Source organism: Barbus barbus (genome assembly GCF_936440315.1).
Source record: "Barbus barbus genome assembly, chromosome: 48".
Classification (NCBI taxonomy): domain Eukaryota; kingdom Metazoa; phylum Chordata; class Actinopteri; order Cypriniformes; family Cyprinidae; genus Barbus; species Barbus barbus.
This window is the reverse complement of record NC_136726.1, coordinates 12,271,704-12,289,926: the sequence shown is the minus strand read 5'-3', so window position 1 is coordinate 12,289,926 and position 18,223 is coordinate 12,271,704. Positions and strand designations below refer to the sequence as shown.

Genomic DNA, 18,223 nt, shown 5'->3' with positions numbered 1-18,223 from the left:
GTAAACATAATGCTAGCGGGAGAGATGGATCTGGCGGAGCATAAGTAATAAGTCACCAGTTTTGATATCTGCAAAGAAAGATTAAAGTAATATTCATGGTAAACACTGAGACTTTGATTTATATGTAAATCTTATTCATAGATTTATGCAGTACAGTGTAGCTGCTAGCGATAGATTGTGTTGTTTAGCTAAGGTGTTTATTTAAGACCAGCATATTTGAATATATTTCCTGCACTTCCAGCAGAGGGCCGCATTTGAAGTCAAGGATGAGAGCTTGTCTGATCAATAGCATTTAAAAATGTGATATCAATTCGTAATTTCCATGACTCACACAGATTTACATGAAAAAGCCACAGCTAATAGCTGAGGGAAGCTGTTAAATGAAGTAATCCTGCAATTAACATATGTCACAATGACTTTAATAGATACTCATCCCATTAACAGAACAGTGTTTAAATCATGACACATTGTGTGGCTCTATGGCTTTCAGAAAGGCAGCTTTGTGAAATATGACTTCAGTAGAGGAAGGGCCAGCATGTCTTCTCCTCCCACTCATCTTCATTTAGCTCTAAAAGAGACGTTTCTCCTCAATTACTGGTAGGATTTTACCATCCACAGGGCATAAATCATCTGCACAGTCCCGTAATAACAAGATATGTCTTCATGATTGCGCTAATGACAACATAAATTGGTTTAATCAAGCTTATAGTTGTACAAGAAAAAATCCTTGAGTCACTTGTAGGAGTAAATCTAAAAATCTAAATCGAAACAACCTGTGGAGTTCAACCAGTTAATAAGATTATATAATATATATTAATATGTATATGGATAGTAGCTGATGAGGAGAATTTGATCATTCAGGTCTCAGTAACCCTCTCTGGTAATTCACAAAAGTTCCAAATTCATTTTAAAATAAGACCTTTTTCATGTTGTTTTATTGTTTAAGGTATTGTAAAATTGGAATTTCTCTGACAACTAATTTTTAATTCAACAAGTCGATACATTTTTAGATGAAAATAATTTGTTTTCATTTCATAAGGCCTATGCAATATCAGTTTATTACAGAATGAGCTCTGGAAACAGGCAAATAACCAGAGGTTTCCATTTATGGAAAGGTTATATTGCAAGAATAATGAATGTAGGAGGATGCAGAGCTACGGCTGCGTGATTAAATGCAAACACGTGTCAGTCCTCGTGGCTTTTCCTCTCCTAATGGCAGGGGTGCCTCAAAATGTCACTTAAGGAAAAGAAAAAAAATAGTATTTGCATCTTTACTTTGTAATGTACTTAAGTAAATAATCAAAAACAAAAGAAGTTTCATTTCTAACCCTTTCTAATTTTACAATTACCTTTAAATACTTTCTTTGCTTGCTTTTCATGCATGGAGTGAAAATCACAGCTAATATAAATGCACAAAGAGTCTGATTTGCACTAATATGCATGTGTGATTGTAAAATGCTTTTGTGTGATATAAATAATTCATGGTTCAAAAATGACTAGGGATACATTCTTGATGTCCCAGTGATACCAAGATTTTAAACTGAATACAAATGCTGATATTGAGACTAAAAATCTTTAATATTCATTGATAGGTTCTTAGCTAAATAGAGAATGTCTGATAACCATACTTAGGTTCTCCTAATGAACACATTTGTCACTGAATCTTAGGCACTTCTTTAAAAAAATGATTATCTTGAACTTCAGTGCCTTCACAAATAAATAAATATATGATAACTTTAAACAATAAACATTTAAAATATGTATGTATTGACAATTCTTGTATGTAGTCAAAAATAAAATGTGAATAAAATGGTGCATGGGCAATGTTGGCAAGGCATGTAAAATCTGAACTAATGGAAAAAAATCCTTGAGCCATATTGTTATACATTTAAAAGATCAGAATTTCCTCATCCTTACAAAAATGTTTGAACTGCATTCAACATCCCCCTCACAAAATAATTAAAAACTGGTAATACATAAAAATAAAAATGGCTTTTTATTTGACAAAATCTAAATATAATATTGCATGGTAAGATGCAAACTGTGACATGTAGATTGATTAATTTGAATTGAATGGTTGATTTTTTTCCGCCTTTTTAACCTGGAACATGTGACTTAAAACAAACAATCCACTTCAGTATCAACCACTAGCTTCTGTCCTCAGTTTCTTCAAGATTTCTTCCTGGCTGACAGCTGCAGTCACCCTGATAACCTTTTCTCTGGATTTGGAGCCCTATGAAGCAATTGAAACCATATTATTTATTATATCATTATAGTGGGCAGAAAACATTTAAATACATCATAGCTGGCGTTTATGGCTGCTGACCTTATCTAACGATACTTCACTCTTCCTCAGCTCCAGGACTTTGGATAAGTATCGCAGCAGCTCGGCGTTGGCCTCTCCGTCTGTCGGCGGTGCAGCAATGGCGACCCCCACCGCCTCCTCAGACACATCTGTCACAAAACAGCGCTTATGGTGCACGGACTCATAGATAAAAGCCAAGTTTGTTTCTTCATATATTTATAATACTCAACCAGTGATTGCGTTTTGTTTGGCCCCAGGTTTAGCATGGATTGCTATTGCAATTGTCCCGTCCTTAACTTTAGTAACCGGACCGGGCGGTGTCTCGGGTGGTTTTGGGTTGCCTTTGCTCTAAGAGAATGGAGTTTTACCTTGTTACAGGTTAATGCCATTAAATGACCCTCAGAACATCAGTGTAACGTTACCAGAATTAAAGCTAACACTTGACCCATATTTAGGTGCTATGGCTTACTGCTATCATTATTGAACAGATTAGGATTCATATAGGCTACATACATGAATAAATATCAATATTAATAAAACATTCATTCATTGTAATATGTAATGAGCCCTACCGTCTTGTCCTTTTTAGGCATATTGTTGTATTGTGAGTGAACACTATTAGAGACGGAGCTGTAAAGTGGGATTTTCCGCGACCGACTGCACAATGCTGAGGGACGCACGAGTGGAAATAAAGATAATCGTACAAAACTGTGAATTTGGGAATGCATTAGCTAGAAGACATATGCATTATTCAAGTATCTTTTGTGAGCAGCATGAGTTACTTGTGACAACAGTTTACACCGGACACGCGCATGACAACAAATGTAAATACGTTAAGAGCGTCAAATATGCGTGCTGAATGCGCAGAACAGAAACCGCGTGGGGAAAATACGTTTGAATAAGGCTAATGTAGATTTTTTTTTCAATGCTTGGCTAAAGAGATGTGTCTTTAATCTAGATTTAAACAGAGAGAGTGTGTCTGAACAAGTTGTGGCTTTATAGATCCCATCTGGTAAAAAATTGTAAAAGAAATTGTAAAAAATTTAATTTTGAAACCTTGCCAACAGAATGAAAGCCTATTAACAAAAATTGCATCATTTTACAGTTAAACGGCACTGCGATTAAAAATAGTAGTTTTAATGGGTTTCAATGGGGACATTTTTGTCCAAAAGGTGTTGAGTGGTTCACTTTTTTGTACCTAGTGTAAAATAGATTTATTAAGGGATATGAGGGTGGAATATTAAAATTCCAATAAAAATACACACCTGAGCCAAAATTTATGCAGTTAGCATTAACACAGGCAAAATTATATATATATTAAAAAAAAGCTAAAATGGACAAAAATGTCCATAAGGTTGCACAAGGGTTAAATACTAACTTAAGTGACCTAATAATAAAAATAAACCATTGTTATTAGTCGTATTATAAGAATTATTATAACAATATAATTAAATAAATAAAAATTATTATTAGTAGGATTTTAGTTAGGATTTTAAGTAAATTATTAGTTTAATGTGTATATATAAATATATGCATTTAAATTATTAATATTATAAAAAATAAATAAAGAACTAGTAATGCTGGTGGTGATTTTAGTTGTACTTTTAGTTGTTGTAATAATAATTAGTTATAATAATTATTATATACTACAATGCATAATATTATAAATAATATGCTGTACTACATGTAATATATACAATTATTATTAAAAAAACACATGAATGAATGAATGAATGAATAAATAAATAAATAACTTAGTAGTAGTGATTTTAGTTGTATTATACCATTTAATAATAATAATAATAATACCACATTAATAATAATTAATGTGGGTGAATTTAATTGTATTGATATTTTTGTAACTGTAGTAGTAGTAGCCTAATAAGAAAAAGAAGAAAAGTATTAGTAATTTTAGTTGCATTGCAAATTAAATTGTTATTATTTACTAAAATAATTGTTTTAAAGATATTTTTAAATATGATTATTATTAGCTATAGTGATTGTATTATTATTATCGTCATTATTATTAATATTATTATTATTAACACCAGTAGTAGCAGTAGTTCTCTAGTAGTACTAGTATTTTCTTGCCTATATGGTTTTCCTTTTATTTACAAGGTATTCCTTTCCAGAATAGAGATCCCTCCTCCAAGATGCAGTTAAGTTCCTCCTATTTTCAACTAGCTAAAAACTGGTTGTTCACACTGAGACCGGCTCAAACACTTTGTCTCACTGTGTGCACAGCTGCCAAAAAAAGATTTTTTTTTTATCTCCAGATGCTAGACAAGCACACCATTTGGATTTGTTAAAACGCCTTTGACTACCAAAGTATAAAGGGAAGTTTCATCATGGAGAACAGCTTAAGCCAAGAAGCAGAGGAAAATCCCTATCTGTGGTAAGAACCGTATTAACTCTCCAGTTTTAAATACATAAAGTCTGAACCTTGAATCAGTCTTGTCTGATAGTTTAGCCCTGCACAGTGCTCTCTTTAACTAATTAAACTAAAACAAAATGCAGAATCATCAAGCACTTGGGCACAGCTTTGAGTTGAGCTAACAATTGATAGCCGTGTCAGAACTCACACAGATGTTTCTCACAGTTGAACTGCTTTTCATGATTAGACTTGTCTTTACACAGACACACTTGCTTTGATCCCAAGGTCTCATTTCAGTGGATACACAAAATCCTCTGAGAATTATATTTTAATATAGTTTACTGGTGTCTATTATGGCAAAAGGCAAGCTGTCAAAAAACCTTGCACTTCTTTCTCTTGTTAATGCATATTTGAAATGAAACGTATACATGCTTTCTCAAAAAAAAAAAAAGTTTTTCTAGTTTTCAGAGAACACCGTCTCTCAGACGTAAATGGAGAAAGCGCTATGGAGGTCTAGACGGTAATAAACTGCTGGAGCCAAATAAGGAGGATGACACAAGAGGTACAAAAACAAAACACTGCAAGAGTGTCGTAGATGTGTGGCTGTGAACTCGGTGTTTCCACTGACAGTGACCCCATCTGTGAGTGTCACATTAGCTGTGGGAAAGTGTATTCTGATCATTGATCATGCACTGTAAAAAAAAAAAAAGAAAAGTTTAGCCAACTTCACATTTTTAAGCAACCAGCTTTTTGCAGATTTTTGAGTTCTCTCAATTTATTTTTGTAGGAGATTCTCAACTTTTTGTTTTATAAACTTAAAACAACAAGTTGAGAACTCAAAAATCTGCTGAAGTTTGTTGCCTTAAAATTTTAAGTTGGCTCAACTTTTTTTTTTTTTTTTTACAGTGTGGGTCACCGCTCAAATCACAAATTCCCATCAGATTTATAGGAAAACTCCCAAGATCAGTATGAGAGTGCTGTGTAAACTAAGCCCAATGAATGGGACAGTTCTGTAGACGCTCTCATTTAAGCATGCCTGTGGTCAACATCTGGGCCATAAAAATGTGCAAAGGCAGTGGGTGTGTTCTGGGGAGGAGTGATGTGGCATATATTGGTTTTAGTGTGGCTGAAAAACACATGTAATGCTATATAAAGCTTTAGAATTTTTGTTATAGCTTCCTCTTTCACTGACATAAATGTAAATTTGATACAACCATTTTGCAAACATTTGAATTTTTTTTTTTTACAAATGTACAAATATAGAGATTTATTTTGAAATTAGTTAGATATGTATTTTAGTTTACAAATGACGATTGCAGCAGCAGTTTAAAAGCATAGTTTACTCAAATAAGAAAATTTGCTGAAAATGTACTCACCCTCAGCCCATCCAAGATGTAAATGAGTTTGTTTCTTTATGGGAACAGATTTGGAGAAATGTAGCATTCACTTGCTCACCAATGGATCATCTACAGTGAATGGGTGCCATCAGACAGTTTATAAACATCTTATAAAAACCACAATAATCCACACAACTCCAGTACATCAATTAAAGTGAAAAGTTGTGTTTGTAATAAACAAATTCATAAAGGCGCTTTAACTTTTAATCATCTCTTCTGGCCAAAATGAGTCCATAATCCATAATAATGTATTTATATATGACTCTGGACCACAGAACCAGTCATAAGTCGCACAGGTATATTTATAGCAATAGCCACCAATACATTATATGAGTCAAAATTTTCGATTTTTCTTTAATGCCAAAAAACATTAGGGTATTAAGTGAAGATATTTTGTAAATTTCCTACCGTAAATATATCAAAACTTAATTTTTGATTAGTAATATGCATGCATTTGGACAACTTAAAAAGTGATTCAATATTTAGATTTTTTGCACCCTCAGATTCCAGATTTTCACACACACACACACACACACATATTCATTGATGGGATGTTAATTGATGTACTGGAGATGTGTGGATTAATTGTGGATTATTGTGATGTTTTTATCATCTGTTTGGACTCTCATTCTGACGGCACCCATCCACTGCAGAGGATCCATTGGTGAGCAAGTGATGTAATTCTAAATTTCTCCAAATCTGTTCACATGAAGAAAAACTCAAATATATCTTGGATGTCTTGTGGATGAGTACATTTTCAGCAAATTGTCTTTTTTGGGAGAACTATTCCCCAAGTGAGCAACCCAAAGACTTGTGGCATAGAGTAAAACTGCTTAGACTGTTATAAACCACATTCACATTGTATTGTAAACCATATTTATGTTATGTGGGTTTTCTTTAAAAGAAACATAATTAACTTTCTTTCAAGTTTCACCCCAAGGGATAGAAATGCAGGCTGCATAACTTCGTCTGGCATGTACCACCATATCTGGGCACAAAATCAACTTCCTGAGATGAGGATGTTCAACTAAAAATGAAAATAATTCACCCTTGTGTAGTTCCAAACATGTATGAATTTTTCTTCTATGGAACACAAAATAAGCTGTTTTTGTCCATACGATGAAACTGAATTGGGTCCAAAACAACACTGGACGCCATGGACTTTCACTGTATTAAAGAGACATTTTCTAAATATCTTTTTTGTGTTTGTCCTGTGGAATAAAAGTCATACAGGTTTGGGATTACATGATTTTCATTTTGGTTAACTACTGTATGCCTTTAAGATTTATTGTTCTTTTGGATGGAAGATGAAGAGTAAAAATAGAGAGATTACATTCCGTCCCCCTGTCCACAGCAGCATGGTTTCATATGTTTTAGCTTTCAGAAAATGTTATTGTGTGGGATTTGCTGAGGTTTTGGACCTTCGAAAATCCTTTTTAAATCTTGCACTCACAAATAAGCACTAATCTTAATCTTTAAACCTCTCCCAAGATTCAGCAAAGGAGGATTTTTCTCATCCTGGGTTTTATTCTATACCCCCCACTCATTCAGAGAATGGAGAGATGACAGATGCCCTCACTAACAGGAACGCAGACCCTGTGAAGTTTACTGCGTCTAAGGTACATGCTGAGTCCTGCATAACCACACCCACGCATAAAATATAAAACAAACCTGGAGGCGTAAAACTATTACCAGTATTATTAAAAAGACTGAGGTGAGGGTCATTTCAATACCCCTGTGCTAATGTGTCTAAAATGAGACTCGACCATTCAGCTGACATTTGCAAAAGAGATGTTGTGATTTAAAAGATTATTCCAGGTTCAATACAAGTTCAATGGTAAACTGTTTATTACCACAAAAAATAATGTGACTCATCTCTTTTTTCTAATTTTCTTTAAAAAAGACAGTGAGACACTTACGGTGTAATTTTTGGCCAAGGTTTTTAAAGCATTTTTTATAAACACACTATACTTTTAATTCATTTGAACTTTTAGTTAGTTAGCTGAATTAGGTGCTTTTTTACCCACTGAAGTAGGATATAAATACATCTTTATAAGTAATTTCACTATGTGTTTGAAATATGGTTAATTGAGAAGCATTTATGGTAAACTAATGTTATTTCTATAGAAAAATGTATGTAAAGTAAAGTAAAAAAAAGTAAAGTCGTGACGTATTGTCAAGTATGGTGACCCATACTCGAAATTGGTGCTCTGCGTTTAACCCATCCAAGTGCACACACACAGCAGTGAGTAGTGAACAAATGCACACACACACACACACACACACACCCGGAGCAGTGGGCAGCCATGCTGCAGCGCCCGGGGAGCAGTTGGGGGTTCGGTGCCTTGCTCAAGGGCACCTCAGTCGTGGTATTGAGGGTGAAGAGAGCGCTGTACATTCACTCCCCCCACCTACAATCCCTGCCGGCCGGGGACTCGAACCCGCAACCTTGCGATTACGAGTCCGACTCTCTAACCATTAGGCCACGACTCCCCCCCATGTCGTGTATTAAAATAAATTTGTAATTACACATTTGTAATGATGGAGTTGCAGTTTAGAATCAAATAACACTCTACAGTTAAAATTATAATTGAGTACTTTACATATGCATTATTATGTTAGTCAATCAAAATAAGTGTGCTTCAAAGCATAACCAAAATTATTGAAATATGATTTAAAATGTACTTTAATAAAAACGTTTAATTTGATATTATTACAAAGTGCACTATTCATGAAGGCGCAAGTGGCCTTTTATTTCATTAATATCATATTATATGCAAGAAAATATTTAAAAAATATATACACTCTTAAGGTTTGAAGTACACCCAAATACAAAAGGGTTACAAATCGGCCCCATTCAGTTCCATTACCCTGCTGTTCTGCTTTAAAATAAATAAAACCCTGAATACATTAAAGACATTGGACATTAAAGACATTGTCTCTGCTGCTTAGTGTAGCATGTCTGTACAAAGTCAATAAGTTAGCATGTGCTTCACCTGTAATAAAATTCCAGCCTTGCAGACGTTGTTACTGCTGGAGGCTAACATTTGTTAGCTCACATGCTGACATGAGAGAGTAATATGTCTCAATATGTTTCCCCGCAGCCCTAAACACCTGCAATTAGCTTCAAAGACGTGTCTGGCACCAGCATTATGTTGTATGTTGTATTTCATCAGGCTTCAAAAGGTGTAAAACACTTAGATAAGCTAATTCAGGCATAGAATGCATCATTATGTCTAAGTCTGCATAAAAGCTAGTTCTCTCGAAAAATAATGCGCAGACTGTTTGCTCGATGATATATATAATTAAAATGTAATAGTCTATATATAGTTCATTTTGCACAGCCAAGCTCTCAATACATGTTTTTAATGTTACTAGGAAACAAAAGCAGCAGGGAACATTCCACAACCTGTGCCAAGAAATACCTTTCCATCCCAGAGGCCAGTCAATTACATCTCTCCAGGCTCTACAGGTAAAAGAGCAAAATAAAACTATATGTGCACTTATATGTGCACATGTTTGTACCTCCTGTTAATTCTTTTTATGTAGCTTTGTATTCTTGCTTCCTTTTGTTCGCATTATTACGGCTCTCGCAAGGCAGCAGGCCTATATTAATATTCCTCAAACATTCTGGTTGATGTTTGTTCTACACCTCTAACCTTAAGTACTAACTGTCTGCAAATAATTGGGCTTGGTGTATGAACTCTATTCAAATGTTATTTGCAGATAATTTCAGCTTCGTTTTTCTCTCTGAAAATCTCTCATTCACTTTTTAATTGACTTTGGAATACTATGTGGGATTCTACAGCAAAGTATTGTGATCGATCTACTTTTATACATCTGCATAATAAATTGTGATTGATCTTGTCTGCCTTACATATATTTAAGCATTTAATTGCTACCTTAACACTGTACAGTGTGTATGTGTTGATTTTGTGTGTGTAGCTCTTAATCATGAAAATATGTCAATGTACCTTAAATTATATATCACATATGCCATTATATTACATGAGCATATCTACTTAAATATTATAAAGACATATATAAAATATACATTTATAAAATATTAAATGATATTTATTATATAATCATATATTATATAATTTAATCCCTACTTTTTTAATAGAATCTTTTATGTACACTACTGTTCAAATTTTGGGGTCAGTGCATTTTTTACAGAAATTAAAACAATTTTGCTCAGCAAGAAAGCATTCACTTGGTCAAAAGTGACAGTAAAGATGTTTACTTTATTACAAACTATTTCTATTTCAAACAGATGCTGTTCTGTGGACTCTCTTTTTATCAAAGGATATTAAAAAGAAATCTATCATGGCTTCCACAAAAATATTAAGCAGTTCTCAACACTGATAATAATAATGTTTCTTGAGCACAAAGTTAACATATTAAAATGATTTCTGAAGGATCATGTGACACTGAAGACTGGAGTAATGATGTTGAAAATTCAGCTTTGCATCACAGGAATAAATTACATTTTAAAAATATAAAAAAATAAAACAGTTATTTTAAATTGTAATAACATTTCACAATATTACTGTTTTACTGATCACATAATCGCATAAACACATGTGAGAATAAGAGACTTCTTTCAAAAACAGACTCCAGACATTTGAATGGTAGTGTATAAAATTTAGTTGTCTAGTAAAAACTTTCTAAGAACTTTTTTTTTTTCACTTCAGGAAATGCTAGTCTAGTTTTCATTTTCTGCTCTAATGAAATTCCTATTCTTTCCCCTAGGCATGCCATCTTTTATAAGCAATGGAGGCACAAAACAGACAGTACCAGAGCAAGACAAACTTCATGCCAGCCAAGCATGGCAACACTTGGGCCGACCAGAGACGAATCAAGGTCATTTTAAGAAAAAAGTGTGAGTCTCAAATGCACAAGGCAGCATTCGCTTAACTTGCTTCAAGAGCTACCAGCTATGCATACTGACATACACTACACATTGTTTTTTTTAAAAGGGCTGCTGATGTGCTCTTTGATAGTTTTGCCTCTGGGGGAAGAGTCAACTGCAATCAGTTTTTTGAGGTACTAGAAAGCATCCTTAAAGAAATAATTCACCTGAAAATTCAAATTTGCCAAACATTTACTCACCCTCAGGCCATCTGAGATGTAGATGAGTTTGTTTCTTCATCGGAACAGATTTGGAGAAATGTAGCATTACATCACTTGCTCACCAATGGATTGCAGTGGATGGGTGCCGTCAGAATGAGATTCCAAACAGCTGATAAAAACATCACAATAATCCACATGACTCCAGTACATCAGTTAACGTCTTGTGAAGTGACAAGCTGTGTGTCCATCTGAGAGGTGTTTTAACTTTAAACTGCTCTCGGCCAAAATATGAGTCCATAATCCATAACAACACTTCCTCCAGCTTTAAAAGTGCCTCTGTTGACCTCTCACATCAAAAATGACATTTGTTTAGAACTGTTTTGGACTATTTTTCCTTGTAAATGGTGATTGATCTGTGCATATTTCTCTCCTGATCCAAACGAGATTACTTTTTCACTGGAGAAAGCAATATTATGGATAGATAGTATTTTAGCCGGAAGCAAAATGTCTTGATTGTCTTGATGTTTATTATAAACATTCAGCTTTTCGCTTCACAAGACGTTAATTGATGGACTGTGGAGTCATGTGGAATACTTGTGGATTATTATGAAGTCTTTATCAGATGTTTGGACTTTCATTCTGACGGCACCCATTCACTACAGAAGTGATGTAATACTAAATTTCTCTAAATATGTTTTGGTGAAGAAACAAAATCATCTACATCTTGATGATTGGCCTGAGGGTGAGTACATTTTCAGCAATTTTTCATTTTTGGGTGAACTACTGCTTTAATATTGGCTAATATTCAATAGTGCAGGATGTCATATCTGTCTGTATTTTGGCAGGCCCTGTGGAGCTCAGGAATCATCCGAACAGACCCACGGATTAAAGACTGCTACAGCCTGATGCGGAAATTACAGGAAGCAGATGGAACTGTTGACAGGAGCACTTTTCACAGGCCAGACAGAATCTTGATACCAAAAGTCGAATTTAAAAATAAATTCTAAGCACCCCTAATCTATTATGCTTCTAATATGCTTAATTTGTGAACATCTTGCAGGTGCGTGACTGGCTTTGTGTCTTTCATCCTAAAGGCATTGCAGGGAAGATTTGTCATTCCAGATTTCTCTACATTCACAGAGGAAACACAAAAGCTGTTTCTTAAATGCAAACAACTCTCCTCTGTGAAGGCACGTCAAATCCGTTTCCGCTGCTGTTGTTGTTGTTCTTTTTATATAACAGTCTAGTGAAAAAGACGTGCAAAGAAGCCTTAAAGTAGAACAGGTTATTTTCTAATTGATTGTTTCATGAAAAATATCACAATGTGACTCATATCCTGTGCATTTCTGAACAGAAGAAAGAAGATGTAAGAGAGAGCGCCACAAAATGGGGCATTTCAGTGTGTACCGTGGATGGACAGAGGTACCACACAACAGTCCAATTCAATTGATTTGATAAGAGGTCTTCAACAGGGGGTCTTTGCATCCCTTAGGGGGTCCACAGTGGCACTGCAGGGTGTCTGGCAATTATTGTTTAATCTCAAATCTCTTTTTTAGTAAAAACATGACGATATATGTTAAGCAAAAATATATATAAGGAAAATATAACAATAAAAATAGAAGAAAAATGTATATATATTTGTCTTATTTCCTCTTAATTTTAAGAAATGTTTTTTGAGCACTAAAGCAGCATATTAGAATGATAATTCAGTTTTGCCATCACAGGAATAAATGACATTTTTAAATGCTAAATAGTTCTTTTAAAATTGTAATAATATTTCACAATATTTCTGTTTTTACTGTAATTGAGATCTTAATTTGGTTGAATTTGTCTTAAAGCTATAATTAAAAGTGAATGTTAAGCTACAATTGATTGTTATTATATTAATAACATTATATTATATTATATACACAATTTTAAAAAGGTGCTACAATTACAACTGTAATTCTTTCTTTTTTTTTAATACTCAAATTTAATATTATTTCCAAATTATCAATTCAGTTTGCCTGTTGAATTTTAATGAGATGCTGTTGTTTTTTGGACTTTAGACTTTCCTTAGGAGACTGGGCTGAACCTTGCATTCTGGGAGAGATTTCTTGGCCTCTCATATACGGTCTAGCGGTGGACCAGCAAGGATCCGACTATGTGCACAGATTTGTAGGGATGGAGGAATATTCCAAATACGAGTCTCCATTTACCCTGACCAAGCAAGGTAAGTTCAGTCAGTTCATTCCACATGTTCCATTTCTTTGATTTATGTTCAGTTTTGCACTCAAGAACAGCCAGAGATTTTTGGCTTAGCAATGCTTAAAAACAGCAAACTTGTTTGCAGGTGTGCCTCATAGTCCGCTGGTTGAGACAGGGGCCATTATATGCACTTCTTTATTACAGGTAACAATGTTGCTTGTTTAAAAATGAACAAAAATGCACTTTTATTGACTGTTTTTGTCCTAAAACAGCTGGCAACTAGACCAGTCACTGATGAGGAAGAAAAGTATGAGTCTGTAAGCTTAAATTTTACATAACCAGCTACATTTAAAGAAAAATAAGGCATAGAAATAATCTTAAAGCAAACCATTCTCACACAGGTTTTGAATATCATCAGAAGACTGTGCAACAAGGAGCATGCAAACCTAAACTGCACCAGGTATTTTCATGAGAAATTAATTCTGTGCTATTCAGTGTTTATTTGTTAGTGTTAATTGTAACTGTCGTCACTGCCGTTGCAGTTATCAAAACCTGCGAAAAGACATCATCCATCTCCATGCGCTTTCATTTTACTTACAAGAGAAGAAAGTAAGTCCAGGATAATTCCCTAAAAGATCAATTTTGTTTCCACATCACAAAGGGTCTTTTAAACTTATCTGTTTTTGATAACTAAATCATTCCAGTGCTTTCCAGAAGGTGTGGGAATCAATTCTACACTGGATTTACTGTTACAGGTATTCAGCTTTATGTGTTATATTGTTGATAAGAAAGAATGCATGATTGAATTTTCATTTTGCATACGTCTCAGTGTTTATCGACAGAAGTCACCTGCGAGTCTGGCGCTGCACTGGCTGCGACCCTAGCTAACGGGGGACTGTGCCCCCTGTCTGGTGACCAAGTGATGTCACCCCACGCCGTCCGCAGCACGCTTTCCGTGATGCAGGTGGCTGGAATGAATGATTATTCCAGAATGTTTCATTTCAAGGTGAGTTTGTGACTAAGCTGGTAAATAATGAATAATATTTGTGTGATATATTGCAGGTTTGACATCAGTTGTGTTTAAGTTCCGCAGATCTTCAGTTTAAATTCCCTCCCACATCTCTAACAGGATTTTTGAAGCAATTAAATTTGCTCCTGCTTTCATGTAACTAATTAAAATAGCAAAGTTAATTCGCAATAATGGTAACAATCGTCAGTAATGAATAGCAGTGGATGTGTCCATGAATTAACAATGTCTGAAAGAATTATGTATTCCCCTACTGCCCTCTAATGGACACAGTCCAGAATCCTTTATTGTCTCTTTAATTCCTGGATAATAATGCAGATGTACCCATTTTAAATGTGCACGAGGATTTAAAGCAGAATAATTTAGGCTGGATAATATAATTGTTTTCAATATCATTCTACAATGCAGACATCTGTTCCTGCTAAGTCCAGTCAGTCTGGTGTCGTGCTGATCGTGGTTCCTGGAGTTCTGGGACTCATGTGCTGGTCTCCTGGACTGGACTGCAATGGAAATTCATGGAGGGGTGTCCATTTCTGTGAGGTATGGAAATGGATCAGTATACTTAAGTACGAAATCAAAATTGGAGTTTTGTGGCTTTTAGTCCATGTCCCTTAGGTTAGATTATCTAAATGCTAGTGCACTCTTTAATTTAGATAAAAATGAACTTTTAGAATACATACACATTTAAAATTTGCATTGTCAGACCAAAAAGATTAATGACTTATCCAGTATTATAAGTTTATGTCCAATCATGTACTCTCTAGTATAAGAATGCCTCTCCCCCTGGTACCACCTGCTTCTGGCTAGCAATCTAACAAACCTAAAGCCTATTGCCTATAAAAAAAAGTTATATTATGTAATAATTGTCTGTTTTGTCAAAGGAGCTGATTTCAACATTCCATCTGCACGGTTTTGACATTAGGACTCCATTCAGACAGGTGCTGTGTTACAGACAGTGGAAAGTGGAGTCAGAGGTCTGGTTAATATTTTTAAATATATATATATGAAGAGTTCAGATGCAAAAGCCTCTAAATGGCATCTGAAATTTTCTTCTAATATTCATATTTTTAAAAGGCTCCTGTGTTTGTTCAGTTATTTCACTTTAATGGCAATGAAAAGAACCTATTAATTGCCATTAAAGTGAATTTACTGAACCTACACACAGGAGCCTGATATAAATTGTATATATATATATATATATTAATATGTATATATTAAATGCGTATACAATTCTTGATGCTTTCGAGATATGGAGGTAAATAAATATTTCTTTCTTGAATTACAGGGATACCAAATTATGAATGTACTTTTGGTTGCTTACAGAGGGGACATAGTATCTCTGCGCAGGTAGGATGCCCATAATAACATATAGACCTCAGACACAATAATTTTATTTGAAAAAATATTATATTCCAAAATAAAAAAATATATATAAATTAACATAATACAATTTGAAATATTATATGCAAATATTATATTAAAAATGATGTATTAACATAATTAAAAATAAATCGTATTAATTTAAGTAATATAAGAATATATATTCTTATATATTATAAGAATATACTTCTCTGGGAAGTCGTGGCCTAATGGTTAGAGAGTCGGACTCGCAATCCAAAGGTTGCGGGTTCGAGTCTCGGGCCGGCAGGGATTGTAGGTGTGGGGAGTGAATGTCCAGCGCTCTCTCCACCCTCAATACCACGACTGAGGTGCCCTTGAGCAAGGCACCGAACCCCCAACTGCTCCCCGGGCGCCGCGGCGTAAATGGCTGCCCACTGCTCCGGGTGTGTGTTCACGGTGTGTGTGTGTTCACTGCTGTGTGTGTGCACGTGTTCACTGCACGTTGGATGGGTTAAATGCAGAGCACGAATTCCGAGTATGGGTCACCATACTTGGCAGTATGTCACTTCATATATATATATAGAGAGAGAGAATTATAATTGGTATTAAATAATATATTGAATTATATTGAAATTGTAAAGTATTTAGATATTATGGTAATATTTCTTGCTCTGCCTTTGTTTAATTTTTAAATTTACAAAAGAAAACAATTATGCAATATATAATTGATTTTGATTGCCAAAATGTCACCATAGCATTTGAATTAAGTTTGTTTTCCATCTGTCTATAAATGACCTCTAAACCTGCATGGTGAATTATACTGAAAACAGTGAAACCAGAGATAATTCCTCTTTTATAGGTACCTTCTGTCAGGAGCAGATGTGAATGCTGTGGATTATGATGGACGGTCAGCGCTGCACGTCGCAGCCTCTGAGGGCCATCTGGATGTCATCAAGTTCCTGGTGGAGAACGCAGGTGCAAACTGCACACTCAAGGACAGGTGACTTTATCAAAGTCATGTATGACATGACTATTACTACACAGGTTACAGTATATACCAGCCAACAGGACTAATGTGCCATGTTGATGTTCGCAGGTGGGGAAGCACACCCTTACAGGAGGCCATAAGATGCAATCAAGACGCTGTCATCCAGTTTCTGAAGAAATACACTGATTATGAAGAGAGTTTATGATCAAATACTAATAACTCATTGGTGTATTAATTTAGATTTGATATTTACATTCAAGATACAAGTAGATATGGATTATATTTAGAATGAAGAGGAGGTTATAAACAGCAGCAATGACTTCTCTTGGAAAACATTGGTTGTATTCTGCTGGCAACAGTCCCAGACAACCACTCACTGCTTACTGAGAATTACTGAAAGAGACTGAAACCTTGTTTTCTCAATAAATACTTCAACAGCATGTGTTTACTGATTCAACACTCAAACATTATGAATGAATCTGCTCAAATCCAATGCTATCTTATTTTTTTATTATTATTGTTGGGTAAACAACTGAATGGAATTGAATTGTGTTTTCAGGACAAGGATATTTTCATAAATGTCAGAGTGGTCATGCAAGTAGTCACATGTTTTATCGATGTTGAAAAGAACAGCATTGAAATAGAAATCTTTTGTAACATTATAAAGGCCTTTACTGTCACGTTTGCACAATTGAATGCATCCTTGCTGATGGCTGCTTAAAATTCAGCTTTGCCATTACAGGAATAAATTACATTTTAAAATATATTTGAAGAGAAAATATTTATTTTAAACTGTAAATTTCACAATATTGCTGTTTCAGCTGTTGGTTTTTTATTATTATTAAATAAATGCAACCTTGGTGAGCGTAAGAGACTTCTTTGAAAAATATGTAAAAATGTTTAATGACTTGCACTGTAAAAAAAAAAAGATTTTTTAAGGCAACCAGCTTCAGCAGTTTTGTGAGTTCTCTCAACTTATTTTTGTAGGAGATTCTCAACTTTTTGTTGTATAAAATTAAAACAAGTTCAGAAAACTCAAAAATCTGCTGAAGCTGGTTGCCTTAAAATTTTAAGTTGGCTCAACTTTTTTTTTTTTACAGTGTATGATATACATTTAATAATTACAATATTTTTAGATGAAAACCGTTTTCATTTATTTGTGCTGTTTAAATATCGTTTTGTTTCACAATTTTTACAGCTTAAATTTAGCTGAAAATGCCATTATGTGATGTTTAATGCCAATTGTGACAACTTACCCCATACTTTGTGACAACATGCCCCACTCATTTTGTATTCAATAAACTTTATCTTTCATGTACAGAAGCTAATTTGTATTCAAGACTTTAACATATGTGCCTATACAGGAACTGACTTTCAAAAAACATCCAGAGAAAAAAAAATCCTGGAGTAGAAAACGTGATAACTTCCTATAGGCTAGTTATTTATGGAAACTTTCAGAATATAAGTCTGTATGTAGGCTAAAGCTGCCCTACATCTTCTAACCCTGTCCTCTGTATCACCCTCTGGT

The 18,223-nt window shown here is 34.5% G+C and overlaps 2 protein-coding genes across 2 annotated transcripts; one reads left to right on the top strand and one right to left on the bottom strand.

Moving 5' to 3' along the window:
- Positions 1 to 909: 909 nt before the first annotated feature.
- Positions 910 to 3,146, bottom strand: LOC306866955 (UPF0235 protein C15orf40 homolog). The gene is made up of 4 exons (XM_079412413.1): positions 2,878 to 3,146; positions 2,536 to 2,653; positions 2,327 to 2,454; positions 910 to 2,233 (listed from the first exon to the last, which is right to left on the bottom strand). Exons 1-4 carry the CDS (start codon positions 3,031 to 3,033, stop codon positions 2,141 to 2,143), a joined length of 495 nt encoding a protein of 164 aa, XP_079268539.1. The 5' UTR covers positions 3,034 to 3,146; the 3' UTR covers positions 910 to 2,140.
- A 1,367-nt stretch (positions 3,147 to 4,513) lies between these two features.
- On the top strand, positions 4,514 to 18,014 carry LOC306866392 (glutaminase liver isoform, mitochondrial-like). Its single transcript, XM_079411579.1, has 21 exons — positions 4,514 to 4,700; positions 5,141 to 5,241; positions 7,568 to 7,695; positions 9,455 to 9,548; positions 10,832 to 10,961; positions 11,059 to 11,125; positions 11,998 to 12,110; positions 12,213 to 12,342; positions 12,507 to 12,574; positions 13,201 to 13,364; positions 13,485 to 13,543; positions 13,612 to 13,656; positions 13,741 to 13,799; positions 13,882 to 13,948; positions 14,044 to 14,094; positions 14,169 to 14,345; positions 14,775 to 14,906; positions 15,248 to 15,340; positions 15,652 to 15,713; positions 16,567 to 16,707; positions 16,804 to 18,014. Exons 1-21 carry the CDS (start codon positions 4,654 to 4,656, stop codon positions 16,898 to 16,900), a joined length of 2,025 nt encoding a protein of 674 aa, XP_079267705.1. The 5' UTR covers positions 4,514 to 4,653; the 3' UTR covers positions 16,901 to 18,014.
- Positions 18,015 to 18,223: the final 209 nt, after the last annotated feature.

Coding starts and splice junctions, on each gene's coding strand:
- LOC306866955 (XM_079412413.1), bottom strand. CDS start 3,033: ATGCATTCCCAAATTCACAGTTTTGTACGATTATCTTTATTTCCACTC. Junction 2,455..2,535: donor CAAACAAAACGCAATCACTG/GTTGAGTATTAT, acceptor GTTTTGTGACAG/ATGTGTCTGAGGAGGCGGTG. Junction 2,234..2,326: donor GTGAAGTATCGTTAGATAAG/GTCAGCAGCCAT, acceptor ATTGCTTCATAG/GGCTCCAAATCCAGAGAAAA.
- LOC306866392 (XM_079411579.1), top strand. CDS start 4,654: ATGGAGAACAGCTTAAGCCAAGAAGCAGAGGAAAATCCCTATCTGTG. Junction 12,111..12,212: donor GACAGGAGCACTTTTCACAG/GCCAGACAGAAT, acceptor AACATCTTGCAG/GTGCGTGACTGGCTTTGTGT. Junction 12,343..12,506: donor AACAACTCTCCTCTGTGAAG/GCACGTCAAATC, acceptor ATTTCTGAACAG/AAGAAAGAAGATGTAAGAGA.